The 25,478-nt window shown below is 35.5% G+C and overlaps 1 protein-coding gene across 1 annotated transcript; it reads left to right on the forward strand.

Moving 5' to 3' along the window:
* Positions 1 to 19,355: 19,355 nt before the first annotated feature.
* Positions 19,356 to 24,494, forward strand: LOC104115588 (probable pectin methylesterase CGR3). The gene is made up of 7 exons (XM_009626258.4): positions 19,356 to 19,522; positions 20,429 to 20,563; positions 21,504 to 21,543; positions 21,736 to 21,774; positions 22,204 to 22,578; positions 22,786 to 22,841; positions 24,072 to 24,494. The coding sequence occupies exons 2-7, from the start codon at positions 20,447 to 20,449 to the stop codon at positions 24,225 to 24,227; spliced, it is 783 nt and encodes a 260-aa protein (XP_009624553.1). The 5' UTR covers positions 19,356 to 19,522; positions 20,429 to 20,446; the 3' UTR covers positions 24,228 to 24,494.
* Positions 24,495 to 25,478: the final 984 nt, after the last annotated feature.

The raw sequence follows: 25,478 nt of genomic DNA on the forward strand, positions 1-25,478 counted from the left end.
CCCAAACAGAACCACATCATGTGTGCATATAACTAACGAATCACAACCCCTCATAGCATAGAAGAGTAACACATAGAACATATCAGATACGAATAAAATCAATTCTAACTGAATGGCACATCCCTCAACAATAGCAGTTCTGAGTCAACAAATCCGACCGGGTGTAGAATACACATCCTCATTGGGCCTACTAATGGACCCTAAATCAACTCTGGTCACCCACAAATAGATAAATAACTGATGTTAGACCAAAATGTTATACTTTTAGCACATTTCTCACCTTATATTTTGTTGGTTTAGTGAGTTATTGTACGACAGTTATGCTAAATTATGTTGTTTTACGTGTAGGAACATCAGAATAAATCATCGAATGAAAGTTGCACAAAATGTGGACAAAAAATACAAGAAAAGAGCCAAAATCATCAAGTACCGAAATCGTGTTACAGATGAGGCTTTGCGAGGTCTATAGCCAGGTCGATCGTGCTATAGACCAGGCTTCGCGAGGTCTATAGACAGGTCGATCGTGCTATAGACCAGGCTTCGCGAGGTTTATAGCCAGGTCGATCGCGCTATAGACGAGGCTTCGCGAGGTCTATAGCTTGGTCGACCGCGCTATAGACCGGGCTTCGCGAGGTCTATAGCTTGGTCGACCGTGCTATAGACCGGGCTTTGCGAGGTCTATAGCTAGGTCGACCGCGCTACAAATCAAGCTTCGCGAGGTCTATAGCACGATAATTAAAAGTCGCGGGTTAAAAGACCCCGAATTTGGACTGGGGGATTGGCATAAATACTCACCAAACGAGTTATTCTAGGGTTTGACTCGATTTTGGAGAAGAAAAAGGCTTCCAAGCACAGAAGAGTCATTTTTTAGGGTCAGACTCCACCAGTGAGGACGTTTTTTAGAAGGGATTCAGCCTAAGGATGCAAGAACACGCTAGGGGCAAGGCGGCAAATTCTTCTATGAGTTTTTTATCTCTTTATTCCTATTTTCATTATTGGTTATGAATTCTAGTATTGTAGTTTTGCATACTATTATGAATAGCTAATTTGTTATCTAGAGTTTTGATAGAATCTTTTGTAGGATAAATTCTTGTTATATTTTTATATAATTAAGCCATTTGATTCCTCTAATTGTTTAACTATGTGTTTATTATTGTTGGTTGAATGACCATCAATTAACTGTGCCTATTTAGTGTATATATTGCTCGAGAGAGAGTATGCATTTAGGTAGTTGTTGAACAACATCACTCCTAGCGTATGTGAGAGATCAATACATAGGGTTTAAAGGTAGGATAAGAGATAACGAAACTTTGATGCGATCGTAGTGAGCAGTGAGTTAGTGACAGTTAGCGTAGTTCGAGAGAATATGTCTAGTAAATTGTGGTAGTTGCTGAAGAGAGAGCTACGACACCCAAAGTACTCACGATCGGTAAAGAATACTTAGGCAAAATTATAGATGGCGTAATGGGAAGGATTCCGATAATTGGGAAAATCATAACTCTAGACATCCTTAAGTTTGTCTCTAATTTCATCCTTGTTAGTTGATAATTTTATTGCTTTATAATATTTGTTAGTTATTTAGTAAAAATAAAAATTAAATTTTTATACCTAGGAAATTGTTTGGACTTGTATTTCTTAGAAATATTGAGCAATTGTAGCTAAGCCTTAGTTCTCTGTGGGATTCGACTCCGGACATGTAAATCGGATTATATTTGTAACTACCGCTTAGTCCTTTTTATAAGGTATAGTTGGGCGTGATCAATAACCCTCCGAAAGTCAACAATGACTGAATCATAACACGTACTATCATCTGGCTAGCTTTGGCCAAAACTTCACAGTCCACAACCACGAAACAATCTGCTCCTGAGAACTCCCGGTCTCCAAATCCATAGAACACATGAATCACCATATATGATCCCAACTCCACCGCCCGAATGTCTAATTGTCACGACCCAGAATACCACCACAGGAGTCGTGATGACACCTAGTCTCTAAGACTAGATAAGCCGATTTTAATTATATTTTGAAGCTATTTCTATTTTTTAAACTAACAGCGAAAATAATTACAATATACAACCTCCTAAGACTGGTAGTACTGAGTCACGAACTCTAACTGAATACATGGAATGATCATGAGGACCGAATATACAATATTATTTAATTACAAATTAACATAACAATGGAATAAAAAGACTCCAAGGGACTGCGACGACTAATCAGCTCTACATTGAATCCTTACGATCCCGCTTTAACTCTGCTCAAGTCCGATATCTCCTATACCTGGCTCTGCACAAAAATGTGCAGAAATATAGTATGAGTACACCACGGTCGGTACCCAGTAAGTATCAAGACTAACTTCAGTGGAGTAGAGACGAGTTATAGTCAAGACACTCACTAGTCTAATAACATGTGCAATATAATATACAAAATAATAGAAAACAAATAACAATAAGGCAACATAAAACAACCAGTGATGTGCACATTAAGACAATAAAATTACCATTAACATCGCTCAACAATTGATAAATACATTTACACCCAGTTAAATTAAGTTCCTCAATTAAATATCTTTCAAATACAATTCATTCATATAATTCTTTTTGAATAAAATCCTTCCAAATTAATATTTTGAATATAATTCTTTCAATTAAAAGTCACCATGTGACACCTAATTTCAAAATCATAAAAATACGGGTCTCAGCCCATTTTTATATTTTTCGTAAACACGGGTCTCATCACATTTTTCATGTTTCCACGGCACCTCGTGCCCATAATTAAATCATCATATTTCCCCGGCATCTCGTGCCCTCATTTCATATCACAACTGCACGGACAACTCACGTGCCAAATATCATTATCATTTCATCACAGCACCTCGTGCCCACATTTCATATCTCAATTGCATAGACAACTCACGTGCTAAATATCCTCATTATTTACTCACGGCACCTCGTGCCCGCATTTTATTTTATAATCTGCCTGGCCATAGCCATAGGCTCTCAATTTTAACATAAATCAAATTGTTATTAATTTACCAACAACAAGACAAATTGCACAAGGTATAAAAATAAACACAAGAAAATCACAACATCACATGAAAATCATCAACACTACAACCCCACATCATCACATATCGTCCCTGACAATAGCCACCCTTATCGCTCATATTGCCACCCTTATCGCTCCTATAGCCACCCTTATTGCTCCTCCCAGAAAATATTAATAGCCACCCTTATCGCTCATATTGCCGCCCTTATCGCTCCTATAGCCACCCTTATCGCTCCGCCCAGACAATATTCTAACAAACACAACAACAGTAAAATACCACCATTATACCCACATAATATCAACGGTAAAATGCCACCCTTTCTCCCCAAAATAATAACTCACACAACACAATAATTTATACGAAAAATCATCAAGGCAACATAATAAAATCAATTCATATCACAATTTGCCCAATGGTTATCACACCAACTTTTTACCCCAAGGGGATAAGGAATTTTTCCAATTTAAGTGACATTATTCGAAATGAGATTATTTATTTATTCAGAGTCGCCACTTGGAATAATTTATGGTGTCCTAAGTCACTGATTTATTTTAGAATCCCAAATCGAGGAAATTTGACTCTTAATTATGGTCTGTGAACATAGAAGACCGGGTAAGGAATTCTGTTAACCCGAGAGAAGGTGTGAGGCACTCTCGAGTTTCGTGATTTTAGCACGGTCGCTCAACTATTAATAATTGGCCTAGTTATCTGATTTAATATATGTTTTAAACCTATATGTGCATTTTTATTCCTTTTAATCGCTTTTAATTATTTGTGAAACTTATTTGAACAAGTCGCGATATCGCAAACTCATTTGTTTTTATACATATTGTGAATCGCATCACGTGAAATGCACCCGCGATTTACAACATGCTTATTTTTATTATTATTCGAAGTTGAAATTAAATCGCGTGAAACACGTACTTGAGTTGGGCTTTACGTATCGTGACCATGCCACGGAAACCATACCCATAGTCACGATGATTTAAGCTATGGAAATCAATTGTGGAAAATGAGTCAGCTTTTGATCTTACTAAATTAGGCCTGACAGAAACTATTTTGGACCAGATAAATTAAATTGGATCGTAGTACAATTGGCCCTTTAAAGCCAATTAATGAGTATGTCTAGTTACTAGTTCATCAAGCTACTCACCTATCAATTAGTCAATTACAGTAGTACATGTTTCATTAAGCAAAGCCCAACCACCGGGCCCAATCATTATTTTTTTTATGTCCAAACCTCATTTTCCAATTTCAACTAGCAGACATAGATTTTATCCCCAAAGTTCAAACATTTACTACGTGCCCAAAAATCATATTTTTTATCAATCTTCATGTTAATCATTAAGAAAGTAGCAAAATTTAACAAAGCTAATGAGACCTAACAATTAATACAGAAAAAAAAAACATTTCAATATTCATGTATATAAATAAGATCAAATTATATATTCAAGCATAATATCTTAATAAAACAATGATGAGAGAAATGGACCGTTACGAGAATGTTTTGAAGCTCGAACAATGGACAAGGATGTAAATGGAGCCTCGACCAAAATCGACAAATGGAGCTCGAACTCGACGACTGAACTTTGGAGCTGTTGTTTTCTATATAAAAGGGGACTGTTTCGCTGGGTTTTCGGCTCGTTTTTGTGGTGCTTTTTAGCTTGGTTTCCAGTTGGTTAGGGGCTGGAGTTTAGGTGATGAATTGCTGGATTTTTCGAAAGAAAGCCGAAGAAAGAATGACACGAGTAGAAATTTCCTTATCCTAGAAGAAGAAAAATAAATTTCTCTCAATTCCCTCATCCCTCTTTTTTTCCTTCTTCCCCTTTTTCTCCTCACATTTCTCTTCTATTTATAGATTATTTTTTTTATTTATTTTTTGTTTAAAAAGAATTCCCACTTCTCATTTTTTTTTAAAAAAAATAAAAAATAATTCGCCACTTTCTTTTACTTTTATTTTTTAATTTCTTACTTTTTTTACTTTTATTATATTTAAATTCCCACTTTTATACTTTTCTTTTTTATTTCCCACTTATTTTACTTTTTTTTTAATTTTCACTTAATTTTATTCCTTTTTAAAAAAAAATTCAGCTACCCTTACTTTTATTTTTTAATTCCAACTTTATTTTACTTTTCACTTTTTAAATTTTCACATTCTTTTACTTTTATTTTTTTTTTATTTTTCCACTTTCTTTTACTTTTTTTATTAAACAATTTCCACCTACTTTTACTTTTACTTTTTAATTTTATATTTCTAATTTTCCTATTTTTTAATTCCAATCCGAAATTTGTTTTAATGAATTAAAAATTAATTAATATTTATTTATTTTCGGGTTTTTAATTTATTTTATTTAAAAATAAAGATAAAAATGAAAATAAAAATAATACTAATAGTAATAATTGACCTTTTAAATTATTATTAATTTTTACCCTATATATATATATATATATATATATATATATATATATATATATATATATATATATATATATATATATATATAGTGTAACAAAGCTAAATAATATATATTAAATTTCTAAAAAAATTTACATAGTAGAAGGTGATAAAGTTCAAATATAGTCAAAAATTAGGTGCTCACAATGGCCACAACCAAATTCCAAAAGTATAACAAAATTAATTAATTTTACAACAAATAGACCAAGGTTCCACACAATGTATATAACACCCAAAAATAATCAATAGAGATAGAAATTACTCAGCATAAAGCAAAGCCTTCATTAATGCAAATTTAGATAATTATATTAACACTTCTTCTTAACCTTACTTAATTAATTATTTGTAGAGGGAAAATCCATAATGAGATTAAATTCCAAGAAATATTAACCATCAAACTACGGAATTCACATAAATATACAAGTAATAATTTTATCAAATTGTCATATAAAAACAAATTCTACAACAAGGATTTAGGCATGGCAAACAGATGATTTAATAATTATTCACGATTACCCAATTTACTATACAATAATGCCTAAGACTTTAATCCAATAAAAAATTACACATATAAGCCCGAGTACGTACTCGTCACCTCGCATACACGGCTTTTCACATTTCACAAAATGGCACATAAGACTCGATGCCTAAAGGGTAATTCCCCCACTCGAGGTTAAGCAAGACATTACTTTATTGAAGTTATGCCGATATTCTAAAATCGTCTTCTTGCTTGAATTGACCTCCGGACAGCTCAAATCTATCCAAATTAATTGTACCACTTCATTAAAAATCATCGAAAATAATTTCGGATAATAAAACACCAACTTAAATTTTTATTCTAAAAAGTCAGTGCGGGGCCCGCCCCTCGGAACCCGACAAATTTTTTACGAAATCCGAACACCCATTCCGATACGAGTTCAACCATACCAAAATTATCAAATCCCGATAACGGATCGCCCATCAAATCTTAAATTAAAGTCTAGAGGATTTCTACCATTTTCAACCTAATTCACTAATTTAGTGATAAAAACAACAATAGATTCATGTAATTTAACCAAAATTAAGTTTGGAATTCTTACCCCCAATGTTTTCCTTGAAAAGCTCTCGAAACATCGCCTCACCCAAGCTTCCTTGGTCCAAAAATAAAAGAATGAGATGAATTTGGACTTTATTCTGCTGCCCAGGGATTTGTTCTTCGCGTTCGCGACCCTTCCCTCGCGTTCGCGATGAACAAATTCTCCAACAACCATTTTCAAACTCTTCTCAAATAACCTCTAGTATAATGGTCATAACTTTTTGTACAAAACTCCAAATGACAAATGGTATAACTTTCTGGAAACTAGACTCAAAGGGCTATAATTTTCAGTTGTTGGTCATCTCCTAATTCCTTATAGATTGTGAGATATAAGCTTCCAAAATCAGCACTATGTAACAGAGATTTCCAAACTCATCCCAGACAACCTATAGTGTATCTACTATAACTTTTGGTACACAACTCCAAATGACAAATGGTTAACCTTTCTAAATACTAGACACAAAGTGTTACAACTTTTATTTTTTGGATCATCTCCAAATTCATTATAGATTGTGAGATATGAGCCTCCAATCTCAGACTATTGCAACAGGGATTTCCTTCTTCACGAACGCGAGAACCTCTTCGCGAACGTGAAGAACAAAGTCCTAGCAGCAAAATCCTTCTTCGCGAACGTGAGAGGCTCCTCGCGAAAGCGAAGAACAACACCAGAACCAACAACCAGCAACATCAAAATACCCAAACTTGGTCCGGAACCACCCCGAATCAAACCCGAGGCCCCCGGGATCCCGTCCAATCGTACCAACCAGTCCCAATACATAACGCGAACCTGCTCGAGGCCTCAAATCACATCAAAACCATGAATCACAACTCAAATCAAAATCTATGAACTTTAAACTTTCAAATTCTATATCTTGTGCCGAAACACATCAATTCAATCCGGAATGACTTCAAATTTCGCACACAAGTCATAATTGACATAACGAAGCTATTCCAATTTTCAGAATCAGATTCCGACCCCGATATCAAAAAGTCAACCCCCAGTCAAACTTCTTAAAAATTCATCTTTCGCCATTTCAAACCTAATTCCACTACAGACCTCCAAATAATTTTTCGGATACGCTCCTAAGTCTATAATCACTATACGGAGCTATTGATAACATCAAAATTCCATTCCGGAGCCGTTTGCTCAAAAGTCGACTCTCCGGTCAACTCTTTACATTTAAGATTCTAAATAAGGATTGTTCTTTTAATTTAATTATGAATCTACAGTAATTCAAACTCGACCACACCCACAGGTCATAATACATAGTGCGAAGCTGCTCGAGACCTTAAGTCATTGAACGGGGCGTTAATTCTTAAAATGACAAGTCGGGTCGTTACACTAACACATCTCTCATACACGATCATCTCACGGGGAATACTTCTATAATTCCCCGTGCCGCATAGCAAAATCTGAATATCAGCAGTCGATCAACCAGCTGAGCATCACAATACCAATGAAGCATCCGTAAATCAAAACACAATGCGCCTTCGAAAATGCGCACCCTTCTCAGGCAATACCAAGTAGTAATAGTATTCATCTAAACATCTGAAACAATCTATGTTGTCTAAGAATTCATGACCTGCGCTTCAAAACTGAACCGTGACCTGGCACATGCAAATCTCAATCCTACACAACACACCACATTTATCATCCCATCATATGAAAAGGTATGAGAATCTCTTAATTAACTCTGATCACTAGCAAACTACATACTCAATTAGCCAAGAACCGTCCATTTGATTTCATCCAGGAGAAAATCCCAATACATAACATGTTCCTCACGCCAGTAGGAAATATCCACTTCAAACAGTGATAGAAATCGTCGAGAACTCTTCGAAACCCATTTTCACATAACCAGGACATCAGAACTGAATCTCTCTAACTCAACCAAGTCACGTAAGTCGCCAAACCCAAGATTATTGCCACAAACATTTGTAAAGTCTCACCACATCATAGGTACCCAAAGAACCGATCATACCATTACGATACTGGTCCATCCTACTATCCAGTCGTCCTACTTTCTCCGAGTTTCTTCTGAATTACCCTCAAGTTGACACTTCTCCTTGTCAGAACACTACGATCCTTACCCAAAGCTCACTACAAGACCTCCTAACATAAAACGACACCGCCCTAAGGCCCATAAGCCACTGTATTCTTCTTAAGCACCCCATAAGTACCACAACCTAAACGCCCACTCTGAAAGTATCTTATGTGAATTTAAAATTGTTCTTTTACCTTTCTTTTTATGAAATGTAGAATCTATAGCCATACAGAATTTCCGCAAGTCCAGGCACCATCAAATGCAAATCTCAGATTTTATCCATACAGAAGTCCGGAGAAATTCTCAATTACTATATATAAACCTCGAACCCATTGGAACTTTCTCGAGAGTTACCCACTTTGTTCAAATCTAAATTGCACTGCGCAAACATGCCGAAACACATGCCCCATTATCACAACAACACCCAAAAAAGTAATCCTGCCTTAACACCATCAATCAAATTCATACTTCATGCGCACTACATTCTTCAAAATAACAACTTAATCATTTTATGATTTTCATATTTTCATAAAGTGCAGTGTAACCCGTATTCAAAAAAATTTCTTACTCGAGTCATCCTCGATCTCAAGCTTTGCAAGTCATGCCTAACCCACGAGTATGTCTCAGACCAAAACTAAAATTTAACATATAATGATGAAATTGAATAGTCAATAGCAGGCTCTCCCACATGTCTCAAAGCCATGGAATAAAACACTCGATAACTCACAATACTCATACTCTATTACTGCCATAATACTGCAGTGAGTTCAACGAAAATTCTTCTCAAGCTCAGGCAATACCAACCTTAAAATACCTCAATCATTCGCTAAGATTGCATTTATTCTCTTGACACTCAAGCCAACTTTTTCACCCAGATTCAAATTCAAATCTCAACACATACACTCCGCTAGCAGAAAAAAAACTCTCCACTCAACATTATAAGGATCACACATCCGTAAATTACCCCGCAAGTGATAACCCGTTTGCTTGGCCTCAAACCGGCATCTGTCTATACCTTTTTACAGCAATAACTACTACGTAATCATTTAACCTTCTTGAGTCCAAACTCATTGACAAGACATGAGAATTTAATTTGTCCCACAATTTAACAACATGAAAGATCATTCAATACACTCACAACTCGAGACTATACGTCAAATCAAGACAGAAATCAAGTACCCAGTAGCAAACTCTCGAGTTACAAGTAAACTTTATTCGTCACATTCAACCCATCTGAACACATCCCGCAGTCACATCATACTTATCATATAGCCATTCAATCGCTCATCGAGAAACAATTTCCACTCGTGGGGACATTACCGGACATCTGGGTCCAAATGTACAAGTTCTCATAACTGAAACTGCCGAGTCTAAGTTGCGGTCTAAACCTGGCCTCAAGTCCTTTAGACTGGCCTATCTCAAAAATACAGAATACACATCTCGCACGTCAACCCTGAAATCACAAGCTGGCGATGCACAGCTGATACGTGGCACTCACATGCACACACGAATGCGTGGAAGGAATTCAAGGAGTTATGCTTTAAGCTAAATCAATTTCGCATGATAAGGAAAAAAATATGGGAAATTATCCTAAATGCTTTGTAGCCTCTCAAAGGTAAGTATGGATGTCATCATACCAATCCGCAAAACTCTACTAGACACTTGCTTATGACTTGTAGAATCTATAAATCTAGGGCTTTGATACCAACTTGTGACGACCCAAAATCCAACTTGTCGTGATGGCACCTAACCTCACCCACTAGGTAAGCCAAATAATAATAATCCAATTCAATTAATATTTAACTTACTCTAATACACTCCCCAAGGACTGGTAGTACAAATCATGAGCTTCTAAGATTTGAATTTACAAGCTGGTATGAAATAAATACATCATATGTTCAAAATGTACATAAACAGATTTTTATAAATCTAAGGCTACCATGAACAAGAGACAGTTATGACCGGAACATAGGTACATCTTCAAATTCAGCTCCCATCGATCACATCAATATCAACATCTAATATCTGCATGCAACGTGCAAAAGTATAGTATGAGTATTATCGACCCCATATACTTAATAAGTAACAAACCTAACCTTAGGTTGAAAGTAGTGACGAGCTGGAACAAAGGCCAGGGTCCAACACCAATAGCAACAACAATTCATAACAACATAATAGAAGTAATAAAAGAAGTAGCTCAGACATAAAAGGCTCAACTTGTTCACACTTCCAGAAAAATAGGCTTGCTTTTCAAGTATATCGGTGAAAACCTAAATCATTTACCGAAATCACCAAAATATGAGTAGGTTTTGTAAAACTGTGATTTTTCCCAAAAACTTTTCAACAACAGATATGATGTTTAATTTTGAAATGGCATGAGGAAAATACATCTCTATGCCTACATGTCAATGAGTATGTGAAGTCATGAATTACGCAATATCGTACAACATGAGGAAAAATGCATCTCTATGCATGTATGTCAAGTGTGCATGTCAATGCGATGCAACTAAGTAATAAAACCATATGCATACTCTCAGAGTATCAATTCACTTAGTCCTCCCGGTAACTCAGTCCTCACAGTCACTCAATCCTCCCAATCGCTCGGCACTCAGCACTCGCACTCAGTAGGTACCTGCGCTCACCGAGGGTGTGTACAGACTCCGGGGGGCTCCTTCAGCCTAAGCGTTATAATCTGCATGGACAACTCACGTGCTATAGTATCAATATCTAGATCCGCACGGATAACTCATGTGCTACACAGACAACTCACGTGCTATAATAAGACAATCTGGCATGCTACGGCTTACAGCCCGATCCCATAATTATCCTCACAATCAGGCCCTTGGCCTCGCTTATTCATCAATCTCTCCAGTCTCTCGGGCTCACAATGTCATGAAACTAGCCCAAAATGATGATATGATGTATCTATAAATAACAGCAGAGATTGAAATATAATATGCAATGAATGAATATGACTAAGTATGAAATTACAGTTTAAACATATAATTCGACAGTAGAAATGACCTCAGTGGGTCCCAATAATACCAACATTTGCCTAAGCATGATTTCTAACATGAGTCACAACTCAGTTTCTATAACACATAAAAATACATGGAAGAATACAAGTTAATTGACTAAACAACTCTACGAAATCAAATGAAACTCAATTTCTACGGGTGCACGCTCGTCACCTAGCATGTGTGTCACATCCAAACAATTCACATAACGCGTATAATCAGGATTCATACCCTCAACTCCAAGATTAGAGATGTTACTTACATCGAACAAGGCGAATCCAATGTCAAATTCCATTATGCGCGTATCAACTTCCGAATGGCTCGAATCTAGTCACAATTAATTCGATTCAGTCAACACAAATTATAGGAATTAATTCCATATCAAAATACTAATTTTCCTAAAAATCCAAAATTACATTCAAAAATCGCATGTCTCAGAACCCGACAAAAGTTACAAAATATGAACGCCCATTCAACCACGAGTACAACCATACCAATTTTACCAAATTCCGACATCAACTTGACCCTCAAATCCTCAAATTAAACTAAGAGAGTTTTCTAAATTTTCCAACTTAATTCACTAATTAAATGCTAAAAACAACCATGGATTCAGGTAATTTGACCAACGAAAGAATTTTCGTTTTAGCACCCAAAACTCATTCGGAACCTCCCGGACACAAACCATATATGCATTTCAATCATAAAACATGCTACGAACCTGCTCGCGCACTCAAAACATCGAAAAGAGGTCATCTTGACCCGATATTGACCATGGTCAAACTTCAAATCTTTAACTTAACTAGTTTCTCAACCAGTGATCCAAAACACATAAGAGCCCTCGGGACCCTATTCAATCATACTAACAAGTCTTAAAACACGATACGAACTTAGTCGAAACCTCAATCACATCAAACAACGCTAAAACCACAAATCATACCCTAATTCAAGATTAACGAAACTAAGAAATTTCAACTTTTACATTCGATGTCGAGACCTATCAAATCAAGTCCGATTGACCTCAAATTTTGCACACAAGTCATAAATGACAAAACGGATCTATGAAAATTTTCAGAATTGGATTCCTACTCCGATATCAAAAAGTCAACTCCCCGGTCAAACTTCCAACTTAATTTTCTATTTTAGCCCTTTCAAGTCTAATTTAACTATGGACTTCCAAATAATTTTCCAAACACCTTCCTAAGATCAAAATCACCATACGGAGCTATTGGAATCAACAAACTCCGTTTCGAGGTCAAATTCACAAAAGTCAAACTTGGTCAACTTTTCCAACTTAATGTTTCCTAGTTGAGAATCGTTCTTTCAAATCAATTTCGAATAACTTGAAAACCAAAATGGACGATTCACACAAGTCATAATACATCATACTGAGCTACTCATGCCCTCAAACTACCGAGCAAAGTGCAAATGGTTAAAATAACCGGTCGGGATGTGACAAGAATAAAGAAAAATTTTCGACAGAAAAAGATATTTCTGTGGCCCACTATGCGGCCACAGAATTACTCTGCGGACCACATGATGGCAGCATAGTGAATCAGAGGCGGGGAAAGATTGGAGGAAGGTGTGTGGTACACTATGCGACCGCAGATCAGTTATGCGATACATTATGCGATCGCAGAACATGTCTGCCGGCCGTATAACCACCACAGACCCAACAAGACGACCCCAGTTTTGGAGCGTCAATTATGCGACTGATATTCAGGCCGCATAATGATTTTGCGGTACGGTCTGTGATCGCAGACCCTGATTCGGTAAGTTTAAGTTTTGGAAATTTTACCTGACCCTATTTTGATAAATAGCCTTTGGAGCTTATTTTGGGGCATCCATATGATGATTTTAGAGAGAGGTAGGAGTAGTTTAGAGGTAGAAAGAGGAAACCTAACATTTTAGTCATCCATTCTTGTCCCAATCTTCAAGAATCAAGAAAGTCAACCACAAGATCTTCATCTAAGAGATCGAAGTGGCTAAGATTTTCGAAATATTGTAGTAAATTAAAAGACTCGAAGCAAGGTATGTTGGCTAAAATTCTCTCTTAGAATTGAATCCCATGGTACTCATGTAATTTATATAAGTCCCGGGTTGTTCATTATAAAAGTAACTATTCTGAATAAGCTTGTACTGAAAGATATATGTTCAATATATATCCCAAATGCTTTTATCATGTTATGTTATCATCTGGAAATGTGTTCAAAGTATGGGTTGTGCATTAAAAATATTTTGACTTCAATCTAAGTTCAAACGAAGGCTATTATGCCAAATTTTGTGAAAAACCTCTACGTGCCTAATTGTTCGCATGTGTACTAAAAACCTTGGATTTAAATGCCTTATTGTTGATGGTGATGATATTTGAAAGTGAAAACGGTGAGCACGAAATACTAAATACGATCGATGTGCCAAGAATGATTTTTATAATTGTGGCCACTAGGGCCAATAAAATAAAAAGATGTGAAAGAAGTATGAAATGAGATGATTGGTATAAAAAGGATGATGTCTCGAATGAGACGGCCTAGCCGATCGGGTCGTGATCGGATGCCATGTCGCATACGTAGTGGTGATTGTGCTGGAAATTGTAATTGAAATTGTGTTTGTGGTTAATGTCTAGAATTAGACGGCCTAGCCGATCGGGTCGTGATCGGACTCCGTGCTAAAAGTACGGTGGTATTGATATTGTGAACACTAGTATTGTGACCGATACCAAGTTTGTCACACCCCGATACCAACTTGCGACTAAGGGACTCTGAATATATAATATCATAATTTGGACATGGCGCCACATTGCAAGACAATTTGCGAAGCAAAATATAAAACTAAACGGAAACTAGCGCTGACTAAACATCAATATAAATGTGGGCCGACAAGGCCGTCATAACTACTACAACTGACAAACTAACAAAATATACATACCAGACCTACAAGCTCAACATACTGCACTAACTGACAGGATATGTATACAAGCCTCAACTAATGGATGTATTGTGATCGGAATAGGGCTCCAACCTACCCATAACATATATACATACATACAGAATATGTACACCAAACCCTAGACCCGGCAACTTCGAAGGACGCGGAGCTTACCGATCGCGCTGAAGAGGTCTACCCGTCTGTCTATCAGAACATGCACGCATGAAATGTAGCGTCCCCAGAAAAGGGACGTCAGTACGAAATAATTTACCGAGTATGTAAGGCAATAACATAACTGAAAGCTGAAATTGAATTGATAATATAATAAATAAAAGTAACTAGGAGTCAAAGATGATCTGAAAATATACTTACATGCTGATACTGACTCAACTCCTTCAATATACTAAGTAAAATAAATGCCCGACCCTATAAGGTTCGGTACGTGTAACTGCTCGGTCGTAGTAGGCTTCATAGGTGCTCGACCATATTAGGCTCTGTATCTCGGCCATCCTGGGCTCGCTCATTGGTGATCGTCCATAGTAGGCTCGGTATATATAACTTACCATCTGATCAGAGGTTGCCTAATAGGGGCCTGCCCACCGATTATAGCTCGATGGTGGTGAAAATACTGTAATACTATATATATATATATTGACCCTCAACTCTCTTGACTGGAAGAAGACAATACCCCAATTGAATATAAAGTCCTGATAAGGGAGAATACTATAACTTATGAGACTAGGATATTATTTATCATTCTATTGAGAGGGTGTTTTGTCATTCATACTAGTACTATTCCATATGTACTAACGTCCCTTTTACCGGGGGCGCTGCATCTTCAATGGATGCAGGTGGTTCCACAGCATGAGACATTAATTAGTGATAGCGGTACACCCTCTTTCGAGCTGACTTGGTGAGCCTCACTTTATTTCGGGATCATGTATCTTTTGTTCCTTGTGTATTGTGTTTGAGGTATAGTCGGGGTCTTATTGCCGACACTATCATATTACTTTTCTGTATCTATTAGAGGTTCCGTAAATATAGTGTGGGATGTATATTGGTGCTGGGGAAGTCAAAAAATGTTAGGTTTTGTTTGAAGTACTTGTTCCACTTTAGACCGTGAAAAATGTGTGTGTAATTTAAAACTTTAAAAATAAAGTTACTAATAGTAATGAATTGATATTGTATACATGGTATCCTTATCATATAATTAATGAAAATATGTATTCTCTATATTCATAAGTGAGTTTGGGTAGAAAGTATCTAACAAGTTTGCTTGAGCGGGTTTACTCGGTTGAGCGTCGATCGCGCTGACTCGGTTATCGGTTGACAGATAAGGGTGGCTATATGAGAGATAAGGGTGGCTAGTGTCAGGGATGATATGTAGGGTTATTGTGTTGTTAATTTTTATGAGATGATGTGGGGTTATTGCGTTGGTAATTTTTATGTGATGTTGTTATTTTTCTTTTGTTTATTTTTATATCTTGTGCAACTTATCTTGTTATTTCGGTAAACTTGATAATAATATGATCTATGTTAAAATTATGAGCATGTGGCTATCGCAGGACAAATTATGTTATATGGGATCGGGTTGCACGCCGCAATAGGTATGATTAATGTTATATGTGATCGGGTTACACGCCGCAACAGATATGAAATGTGGGCACGAGGTGCCGGAAAAAAATATGATGATTTTTATTATTTGCACGTGAATTGTCCGTGCGGTTTTGATAGAAATATGGGCACGAGGTGCCATGAAAATATGAAAGTGGGCTGAGACCCGTATTACAAAAATATAAAAGTGGGCTGAGACCCGTATTTTATGATTATGAAATGAGGTGTCATAGAGTGACTTTTATTGAAAAGAATTATATTCGAAAGATTTTTATTTGAAAGAAGTATATTCAAAAGATGGTTATTTGAAAGAAGTATGTTCGAAAGTTATTTATCTGAAAGAATTATATATGAAAGGTTTATATTTGAAGGACTTAATTAATTGGTTGTACTCGTGTTCCTTATTCATTTGAGCAATAATTATGGTGTTGTTGTTGCCTTGCTGTTTATATCACTGGTTGATTTTGTTGCTATCACTGCTAGTTATTTTTCAGTACTATTGTATAATGCTATATTGCACAGGTTATTTGACTAGTGAGTGTCTTGACTGTACCTCGTCACTACTTCACCGATGTTAGTCTTGATACTTAGTGGGTACCGACCGTGGTGTACTCATACTACACTTCTGCATATTTTTGGTGTAGAGCCAGGTATTTGAGATATCAGACTCGGGCAGAGTTAGTGTGTTGATCGCAAGGATTCAAGATAGAGCTACTTGGCCGTCCCAATTATTTGGAGTCTTTTCATTTTATTGTATTGTCAACTCTTATTCGAACAATATTATATATTCGATCTTTGAGATCATTCCATGTATTCAGTTAGAGTTCGTGACTCAGTATTACTAGTCTTGAGAGGTTGTTATAATTGTTTCAGCTTTTGGTTTCGAAACTTGTATTAAATTATATGTTTAAAAATAAATGGCTCGAAATATAATTGTAATCGGCTTACCTAAACTTAGAGACTAAGTGTCATCACAACGCTTGTGGTAGAATTTTGGATCGTGAGAGTAGTTAGCGCGTTAGTTGGTGGAATAAATACATTGTCTTTTAGCATACAATGAAGTGTACATTCAAAAAATAGATGGCAAATGGTGGAGAACAAATTAAAGAGTAAGATGGAGATCTTGAGGTGGAAACAGGAACTTCAACAGTCCAACTCGACCCCATACCTCTCTTCCTCCAATTTCATACTACTTGTTTCATTTAACCAATGTATTCCTCAATTTGTTAAGAGAGAGATTTTTTTTTCTTCATTTTGTATAATTTCTTTTCTGCTATTTTTTCACGTAATAAAAAAAGAACCAGAAAAGGCAATTTAAAAATAACATTAGTTATCGCTAATTCGAATTCGTGGTATTATATTTCAAAGTTTAATGGGAACAAACACGGTGACACAAATCGAACAAAATGAGTCATACTTTATTTGTACATCAAACCAATAAATCATTGAGTGAAAATAATCATTTTCTCACCTCAATTTATTCTTAACTAAAAAAAGTCATGTTATTTGAATAAACATCAGGTGCGATTTCCTTTTTCCTTACAACACAAATCAGTACTACGGAATATAATAAAAGGCAAGTTACGGATCTGTCCGGTCCGTATAAAAAATATTCCGAGAATCCGGCTATTATTTGATAGAGCAGCTATACAGTATAGTTTTGTCTATATAATCAATATAATTAAGAAGAATAAACCCAAATAGCAGCCCACCCAACCACTTAAACTAAAAATAAGTGAAGAATGTATGATATATGTATAATTAATATACAATATATGTATAATCGTGTATAATCAATGTATACCGATTAGAAAAAGAAAATAATAAATCTGACTGGCTATTTATGTAAAAATGTTAAGAGTAAAATTTGACTACGTAGAGGCCCATGAAATAAGACTGATTATAGTCGAAGCTTGGTGTTGGATCCAATCCAAATGCTGAGGGCCGGGTGTTGGGCCGAGATGTCCAATCTACTAAATTTGGTGGGACTTTTTCTAATATATACGAGATTTTAAATTTATTTACCCGGTTTTGCCTAAGTTTGACTATTTACGGAATGTAACTAATTTTTTTTATAAAATATATACAAATTTGGTCAAAATCTAAAATATATATACAACTTAAATATAATTTTTCCGTATAGAATCCGGTAAAAAACTATAATTATATACAATTTATATACAATTATATTAGTTGTATATATTTTGCATGCCGTTTTTACACCCGAAATACAAAATATATATAATTTTTTTATGTCTTCTTTTTCGAATTTCAATATGAAATTCCAACCAAAACCACCTCGAATCTTAACCAAATTCTCTAAAAATTGAGATATAAACTCCAAATGATATTCCCAATCATTTACAACAACACCCAATCCAAACAAATAATAATTTTTCAAAATCCGATTTTTAAATTCAAAGCTTCAAAATTTTTTAATGGTTGTCAATGGAGTTTCACAATATCAATTACGTTCTAAAAGGGAATTTTAGTTAACAAGCAAACAAATTAAATAAAAGACAAATTATACAATTTCTAACCACGGTTTCCAACCAAAATCTCAGTGTTTTCGTAGAAACAGAGAATGTGAAACTTGAAATAAATTCTGGAAAAGAGATTTTGGGCGATTGGTTACATGGGGGTGGGCGATGAGATACGCTATCTGTGTATTAGTTGAGAGATGTCGGGATTGGGTGTAAGTACGTTGGAAAGCTAATTGAAGCCCTATAATTTAGGGATGTTAAATTATCACTAAAACGTATATATTTAATAAATTATATATCAAACTGTAATTAAGTTAAAACCTTTTTAGTGTGAGTAAATAAGTGGGCGTTTGGACATAAGAATTGTAAAATTCGAAAAAATGGTGAATTTTTTTTTCAAGTAAAAATAGTATTTGAAATTTAGAGTTGTGTTTGGACATAAATTTCAGTTTGGGTTGTTTTTAAAGTTTTGTAAGTGATTTGAGTGAAAATTTTGAAAAACAGTTTTTTTTGCAGTTTTTCAAATTTTCGGAATCTTCAAGTGAAAATTAAAAATTTTATGAACAAACATTAATTTCAAAAAATAAAAGATTTTTTTTTTAAAAAATCTTCAATCAAATTTTATGTCCAATCGACCTAAAGTGGCCAGCGAACCTCCAGATGTTAACAAATAATAATGAGAAAAAAAGGAAAAAGAAAAACATTATCTGCCCAAGTTGAAGTAGTATTTTATTTTTCCCTCTAAGATTCCATAACAAAGAGGACACACACTGTAACAAGTAAACAAAAAGCAAGCAGATCCAGATCCACCAGCTTCATTCTCAAGATCTCGATCTCACTTCCACTGATCTTTCGATCCCAGGTAGATCCGTAACCCGACCCGACAAAACCTCCATTGTTATTAGTGCATAAAGTTGGAGTCTTTAGTTTCTAAGTTTGTGCAGTAAATGTAATTGGAGTCTGTTCAGTTTCAAGCTCTAGTTCATTTCCAAACTGTTTTGATATTCCGAAGATTAACTAAATTTCAAGCGTGTTCATGTATATTTTGGCACTAATGTAGTGTGATTCTTTGCTGATGTTCTGAAGTTTCACTGCAGTTTGAAGCCTACGGAACAATTACATTAGAGTAGAAAAGCTGCAATTAAGCTTTACTGTTGAATTCCAATTATAAAGTATGGAGGGATTAGAGTAGTATTTAGTTTATTAATTGTGATTCAGATACAAGCATTTAGTAAACTAGTGCATCAAGTTTTCCTTGGAATTTATACTATGTCAGAAGCTTACATTCCAATATCATAAAAGACATGTAGAAAGAGGCGGATCAGTCGGATCCAAGATTTTAAGTTACTGGGTGCAGGGTACTACTGCCCCATTACTACTTTGTGGCTGGGTGTCAAAATTAAAGTAAATATATAAGCATACTGCTACAAAGAACCAAGCTTGCTGTGCCTTTAGTACTACCAAATGTTAAAAGAATATTGGCATAGGGGAGTTAATGTTATAAAGTCACCAGTCAAAAAATGTTATCGAAGTCATTTCCACTGCCGAGTTCTTCAAGTATGCCAATTTGTACAAGATATAAAGCAAAATTTTCATATAATGGATATTAATACTCCAATTTTTTGTAGAAGACATCTTATACCACACATCTCTTTTTGCCTAGTTTATGTGTTAGTTATATTGCTATACTCATCAAATGAAACAACAATATCTTGAACAGCGATCATAACCTTATTATTGACTAGTATTAATGTTGGATATGCTTCAGTTATTACTACTCGTCAAAATGTCAAGAAGGCCAACTACATCTCGCCGTCTTGCAGATACTGGGAGCATTCCATTTGTGGGCTCCTTTCACCCCAAATCACGTCCATCTCCTTTAATGTCCTTAGGACTTGTTGTGGTAAATGCCAATATCTTTTGTTATTATTGCCCTTTAATAGTGTGATTATTCCTAATAAAGTTTGACAGTTTTTCATATGAGGGGTTTGGCTTTGAAGAAAGTCAAGGGAAATTAATTTCATGATAAAAGCAAAGTGAAAACAGAGAATCTGTATCTTTTACAGTTTTCTTTAAGAGAAGTTACTTCCTTGCAAGCACGTTTTAAACTATTCCTTCAATTATGTGTTACCTATAGTAGTGCAATTGGAACTGGATTCTATTTTTAAAATAGCAAAATCATGAAAAACTGCCACACCCTCAAATTTGGTTGGAGAAGGGGCTTATTGTAGTTTTTCTTGGATAACTGAAGGGACTTAGTATGGAACAATGCAATTACTGGGGAACTACTCATATTCAAATTCTTATTCTATTGCGAGCTCTTTGGTACGAGTATCTAATCAATTCTCCCCAAAACAGAGAAGCTAAAGTAGAAATGAAATAGTAGGGTCAGAGAAGCCACTAAAACTGAGGGCTTGTTTTGCATGGTTTAGTGTAAAGCAATCCTACGAGGAACTAACAGAATCCCATCAAAGACATGCTTGATTTAAATGGAATAAGGTTCTCAATCTCCTATGCTTAATGTCATTCAAAATAGAAGCTACCTTACTGACAAATACATCTAATTTACTTAGATATATGTTATTACACATTTTATTTTTGTTTCAACACTTGTTGAATCAGCAAGCTTTTATCATTCCATTCATGGACCTCTTTACCATAAAGGATAGCTCATTTTTCTTATTGCTTAGGCAATGTCCTTTTCCTTTTCCATGCTACTCTTCTAAGTATTGATAAAATGTTGCTATTTGATGTTGTGCCAGTCTTGCTTTTCTTAATTGTCAGATCTTGTTACCCAATCCTATAATATCCATAAATTTGATCACTTTTTATGTAAATTTCAGGGTGCATTGCTCATCATTGGTTATGTGTACCATGGTTCAGGTTCGTAGTCATATACTTCTTTATAATGATCTTATACTGGCTAATCAGTTGTTTTTGCTATCATATAATCTTCTGATCATATGACACTGGATGGAAATGATTGCCTCTATCATATTTTTCTAAGATTATTGCACACGGTTATTCTTTTAGATGCCTTCTGAATTAAAAATCCTTTTTTGTTTTCTATGGTAGGTGGCAGAAGTGCAGCAGATGCTTTAAATAGACTTGAAGGTAACCATCCATGATAGCTGAATCAAAATTTTGCATTTTCACTGGCATGACAAAGTGTGCCCCAGTTGCAAGAACTTTCTATCTATATCTAAGGGAAGTGATGTAAAAGACTGTATTTAGAGTATTCCTTATGAAAAAATGAAATATAATCTATTCTCTTGAATGCTTAAAGTTTTTCACTGAAAAAAGATCCATAGCATGGTATTTGTAAGAAAGGCTTTGATTTCTCATGTAGATTATGCATGCTCGGGTAATAACTAGGAATTTGTCAATGTTAAGCTTACTGGCTGTTGAAAATGCCCAGCCAAATACTGTTTGTTAGTCTTGCTGTTCCTTAACTTTTTTGTTCTTGCTGAAAATTTCAGTTATTGGCTTGGATGCTTGGCTTTGGACTTTATATTTTTTTTGTTTTCAATACAACTTCTTTAGGTGGTATGTCATGCACAGCTGAGCTTCACAAAGCATTACCTGTACTGAAGAAAGCATACGGGGATAACATGCGGAAAGTGTTGCATGTAGGCCCTGACACTTGTTCAGTGGTCTCTAAACTATTAAAAGAAGAGGATATCGAAGCTTGGGGCATTGAACCATATGATTTGGATGAAACTGATAGCAACTGCAAGCATCTTGTTCATAATGGGATTGTACGAGTAGCCGATATTAAGTTTCCTCTTCCGTACCGTTCAAAGTCGTTCTCTCTTGTCATAGTGTCTGATGCAGTGGATTACTTGTCCCCAAGATACCTTAACAAGACTCTTCCAGAGTTGGCGAGGGTGGCTGCTGATGGTTTAGTTATCTTATCTGGTAAATACTAAAAACTTTGGCCATTTAACTTTTCTTAAATAGTTCAGCTGATATACATTGTGGAACTAGTGATGTAAAACTGAGGTAGGTTTACTCTGCAATACTATTTACTGTAAGAAGGCAGCTATTCCTATTTTCATGGATGGTTTTGACCGTGTAATAGAAACCATTTGACATATTTACTAAAATATTGGATTTCGTTTTTAGGCTATCCTGGTCAGCAAAGAGTTAAAGTGGCGGAGCTGTCAAAATTTGGTCGGCCAGTAAGTCAATGATCTTTCCATTGTGTTTCCTCAATTATATTTTGATGATGATATATTTATCTATCTGTAGATTAATTTTCATCAACAGTAGGTCATCAGTCATCTTTGTTTAGACCAGAACTAACCCTTCGATAGCATATGCTATGTTCAGACCTAGTTCCTCTGTCCTAGGAGTGGCAAACGGGCGGGTCTGGTTGGATATTGTTCGGGTCGAAAACGGATAAACTATCCGACCCGACCCATATTTAATACGGATAAAAAACGGGTATTATCCATGGCTTCTTGAATATGAACACTTTTAGGAGAATTCCTAGTCCCCCAAATTCGAGGAACCCTCAATACAAATGTAAAAGTTAAACCCATTAGTTATCCATTGGTTACCCATTGGTTATCCATTTTCTAAATGGATAATATGGTTCTTATCCATATTTGACCCGTTTTTAAAAAAATCATTATCCAACCCTTTTTTTAGTGGATAATATGGGTGGTTAACTGTGTTCTTTTAACCATTTTGCCACCCCTACTCTGTTCTGTGCCTTGTATCTTGACTCGTGCAGCTATGTAAAAGGTTTTAAAACATGAGCTACTGTAATTGATGTTTCCTTGAGATTGAATACGGTTGGGAGTTTCTCTTAGCTGAATGCATGAATCGAGATAAAGACAGTTTATGGACAGGAGTTGGGTGGAAACTGCAATTTTTTTTTCCTTTTCTGATAACAAGGTGAAACAGCTAGCTTCTGCGTATACTTATTTGTAATTGTTAGTATAGCAATGTTATGTTGTTCATTAGTCATTTAGAGTTGAGAGTATGAACTGATAGGGCTGTTATAGAGTTGTACCAGTTGCTCCCACTTTTTGGATATTAATGAGTTTCTAGTCTTCCAGCAGACAAAAAGACATGTTAAATCATAATTCAGAAAGCATATATGGTAAAGAAGACGCTCAAGGAAAGTGCCAATTCCAGCTCACGCTAATTAATTCACTTCCACCCTTAATTTCTGCTGGTTCTTAATCTCTTTCTGCTGTACTTATAAAAAATTGCAGTCCAGGTGGATAATTAATGTTTGATTCTTGTGACAGCCTTGGCCGTAGTTGCTGATAATTTATGCCCCAATTTGTTCTGCTGTCATCCCAGATAGTTCTTTTGAATGTATAATTAATTGGTTCAACCCCGTTCTCTTCTTTCATAAAGCTGGAAAACTTAACTTGCTTATCTTTCTCTCTGTGTAGGCCAAATTGCGGAGCTCATCCTGGTGGGTTAGATTTTTTATTCAGACCAGCTTAGAAGAGAATGAAGCTGCCACTAAGAAATTTGAACAAGCAGCGGCCAAGAGATCTTACAAGCCAGCCTGCCAAGTTTTCCATCTCAAACCACTTCTTCGTTGATAATATAAGACCCCTTCTGTTCAAAAGATGCGAAGCGTCTTCAGCTATATTAAATGACATGCTCCAAGTATGAAAAAGTTGAAATTTTTTTTGGGAGGAAGTTGTTTCTGTAAGATAGGATTCATGAATATGTATAATAGGCTAGGAGCTTGCTATCAATTGGTATTGCTTCTTATTGCTGCAAATGTCATGTCCAGACCAGAATTATTGTTTGAGAACGAGTACTGCATAAGCTAAATCAAAAAGTAATTTATGATTCTTTCGTCATATTGTGTACTTTGTTTCTTCTGAAATTAATTTTGTTTAGAATTCTGATTTTCTTACTGGCATTATAATATGCGCTGCAGTTATGTGAAAGAATTGCTTATTCAATATTTATGTACTGGAGGGTCGTTAATTTCTAATTGGGGGTTGGTGTTTTTGTTGATTTTGCGAATGTTCCATAAGAGCTTGGTTTATACCTCATGTAGAATACCATATAATGTTTATCAATTTTATTGTTGACAGTTGACACAAATTGATTTTGTATCTTCACCGAGGAGGCTGACCAAGACCAATAGCATGGAAATTGATAAGACTTTTTGCATGTCTCAAGAACAGCATACGACAATCATCACAATTTTCTCCCAACGACTTAGGCACTTCTAATGTGCGAATTAACATAATTAATTAAAGAGGGAAAAACAATAATGTGTGTGTATGTATTATTCGTTTTATTTTTTGTCTTCATATGATGATATTTTGAAAAGGAAAAAAAGAAAACAGGACTTGCAAATGAGGTTCTGCTAGACGTTTTAAGTTACAAAACTTCACTATTGTATGCATGTCATATGATCAAATGTAAAAGTGGTGACATTTGTGTTGGGATTTTAAGCTTGTGTAGCTTAAAGAGGGTGAATGAGAAATGAAGGGAAAATAAAATATTTGAGTTTCCCTTGGCAAAGGGACATTGTCCCATATCGGAGGAAGAAAAGGCTTTTGATGGGTATATATATAATTGCTCTTCTTCTAGCTCTTAAAGAGTTAAGAAAAAGGCAAGCCTCGCGCTGTCGTCGCTCGGCTTCGGCTTAATTTTTTTGGACAAAATTTCTTTCAATTATTTAATTAAATAATTAACGAAAAATTCAATCCGGAATAACCCATGACCCGCGACCCGGTTCGGTCAGGCCCGTTTTCTTTCCCGGATTATTTTAAATACATTTTTCCCGCAATATTTCAAACAATCCTTTTCCAACAGCCATGGCTGTTTCT

This window comes from Nicotiana tomentosiformis, chromosome 1, assembly GCF_000390325.3.
Source record: "Nicotiana tomentosiformis chromosome 1, ASM39032v3, whole genome shotgun sequence".
In the NCBI taxonomy this organism is placed as follows: Eukaryota; Viridiplantae; Streptophyta; class Magnoliopsida; order Solanales; family Solanaceae; genus Nicotiana; species Nicotiana tomentosiformis.

Bases quoted from the DNA above. Each gene is read 5' to 3' on its own strand.
- LOC104115588 (XM_009626258.4), top strand. From the start codon at position 20,447: ATGTCAAGAAGGCCAACTACATCTCGCCGTCTTGCAGATACTGGGAGC. The intron at 20,564-21,503 runs GTAAATGCCAAT...TGTAAATTTCAG, and splicing joins TGTCCTTAGGACTTGTTGTG to GGTGCATTGCTCATCATTGG. The intron at 21,775-22,203 runs GTAACCATCCAT...CAACTTCTTTAG, and splicing joins TGCTTTAAATAGACTTGAAG to GTGGTATGTCATGCACAGCT.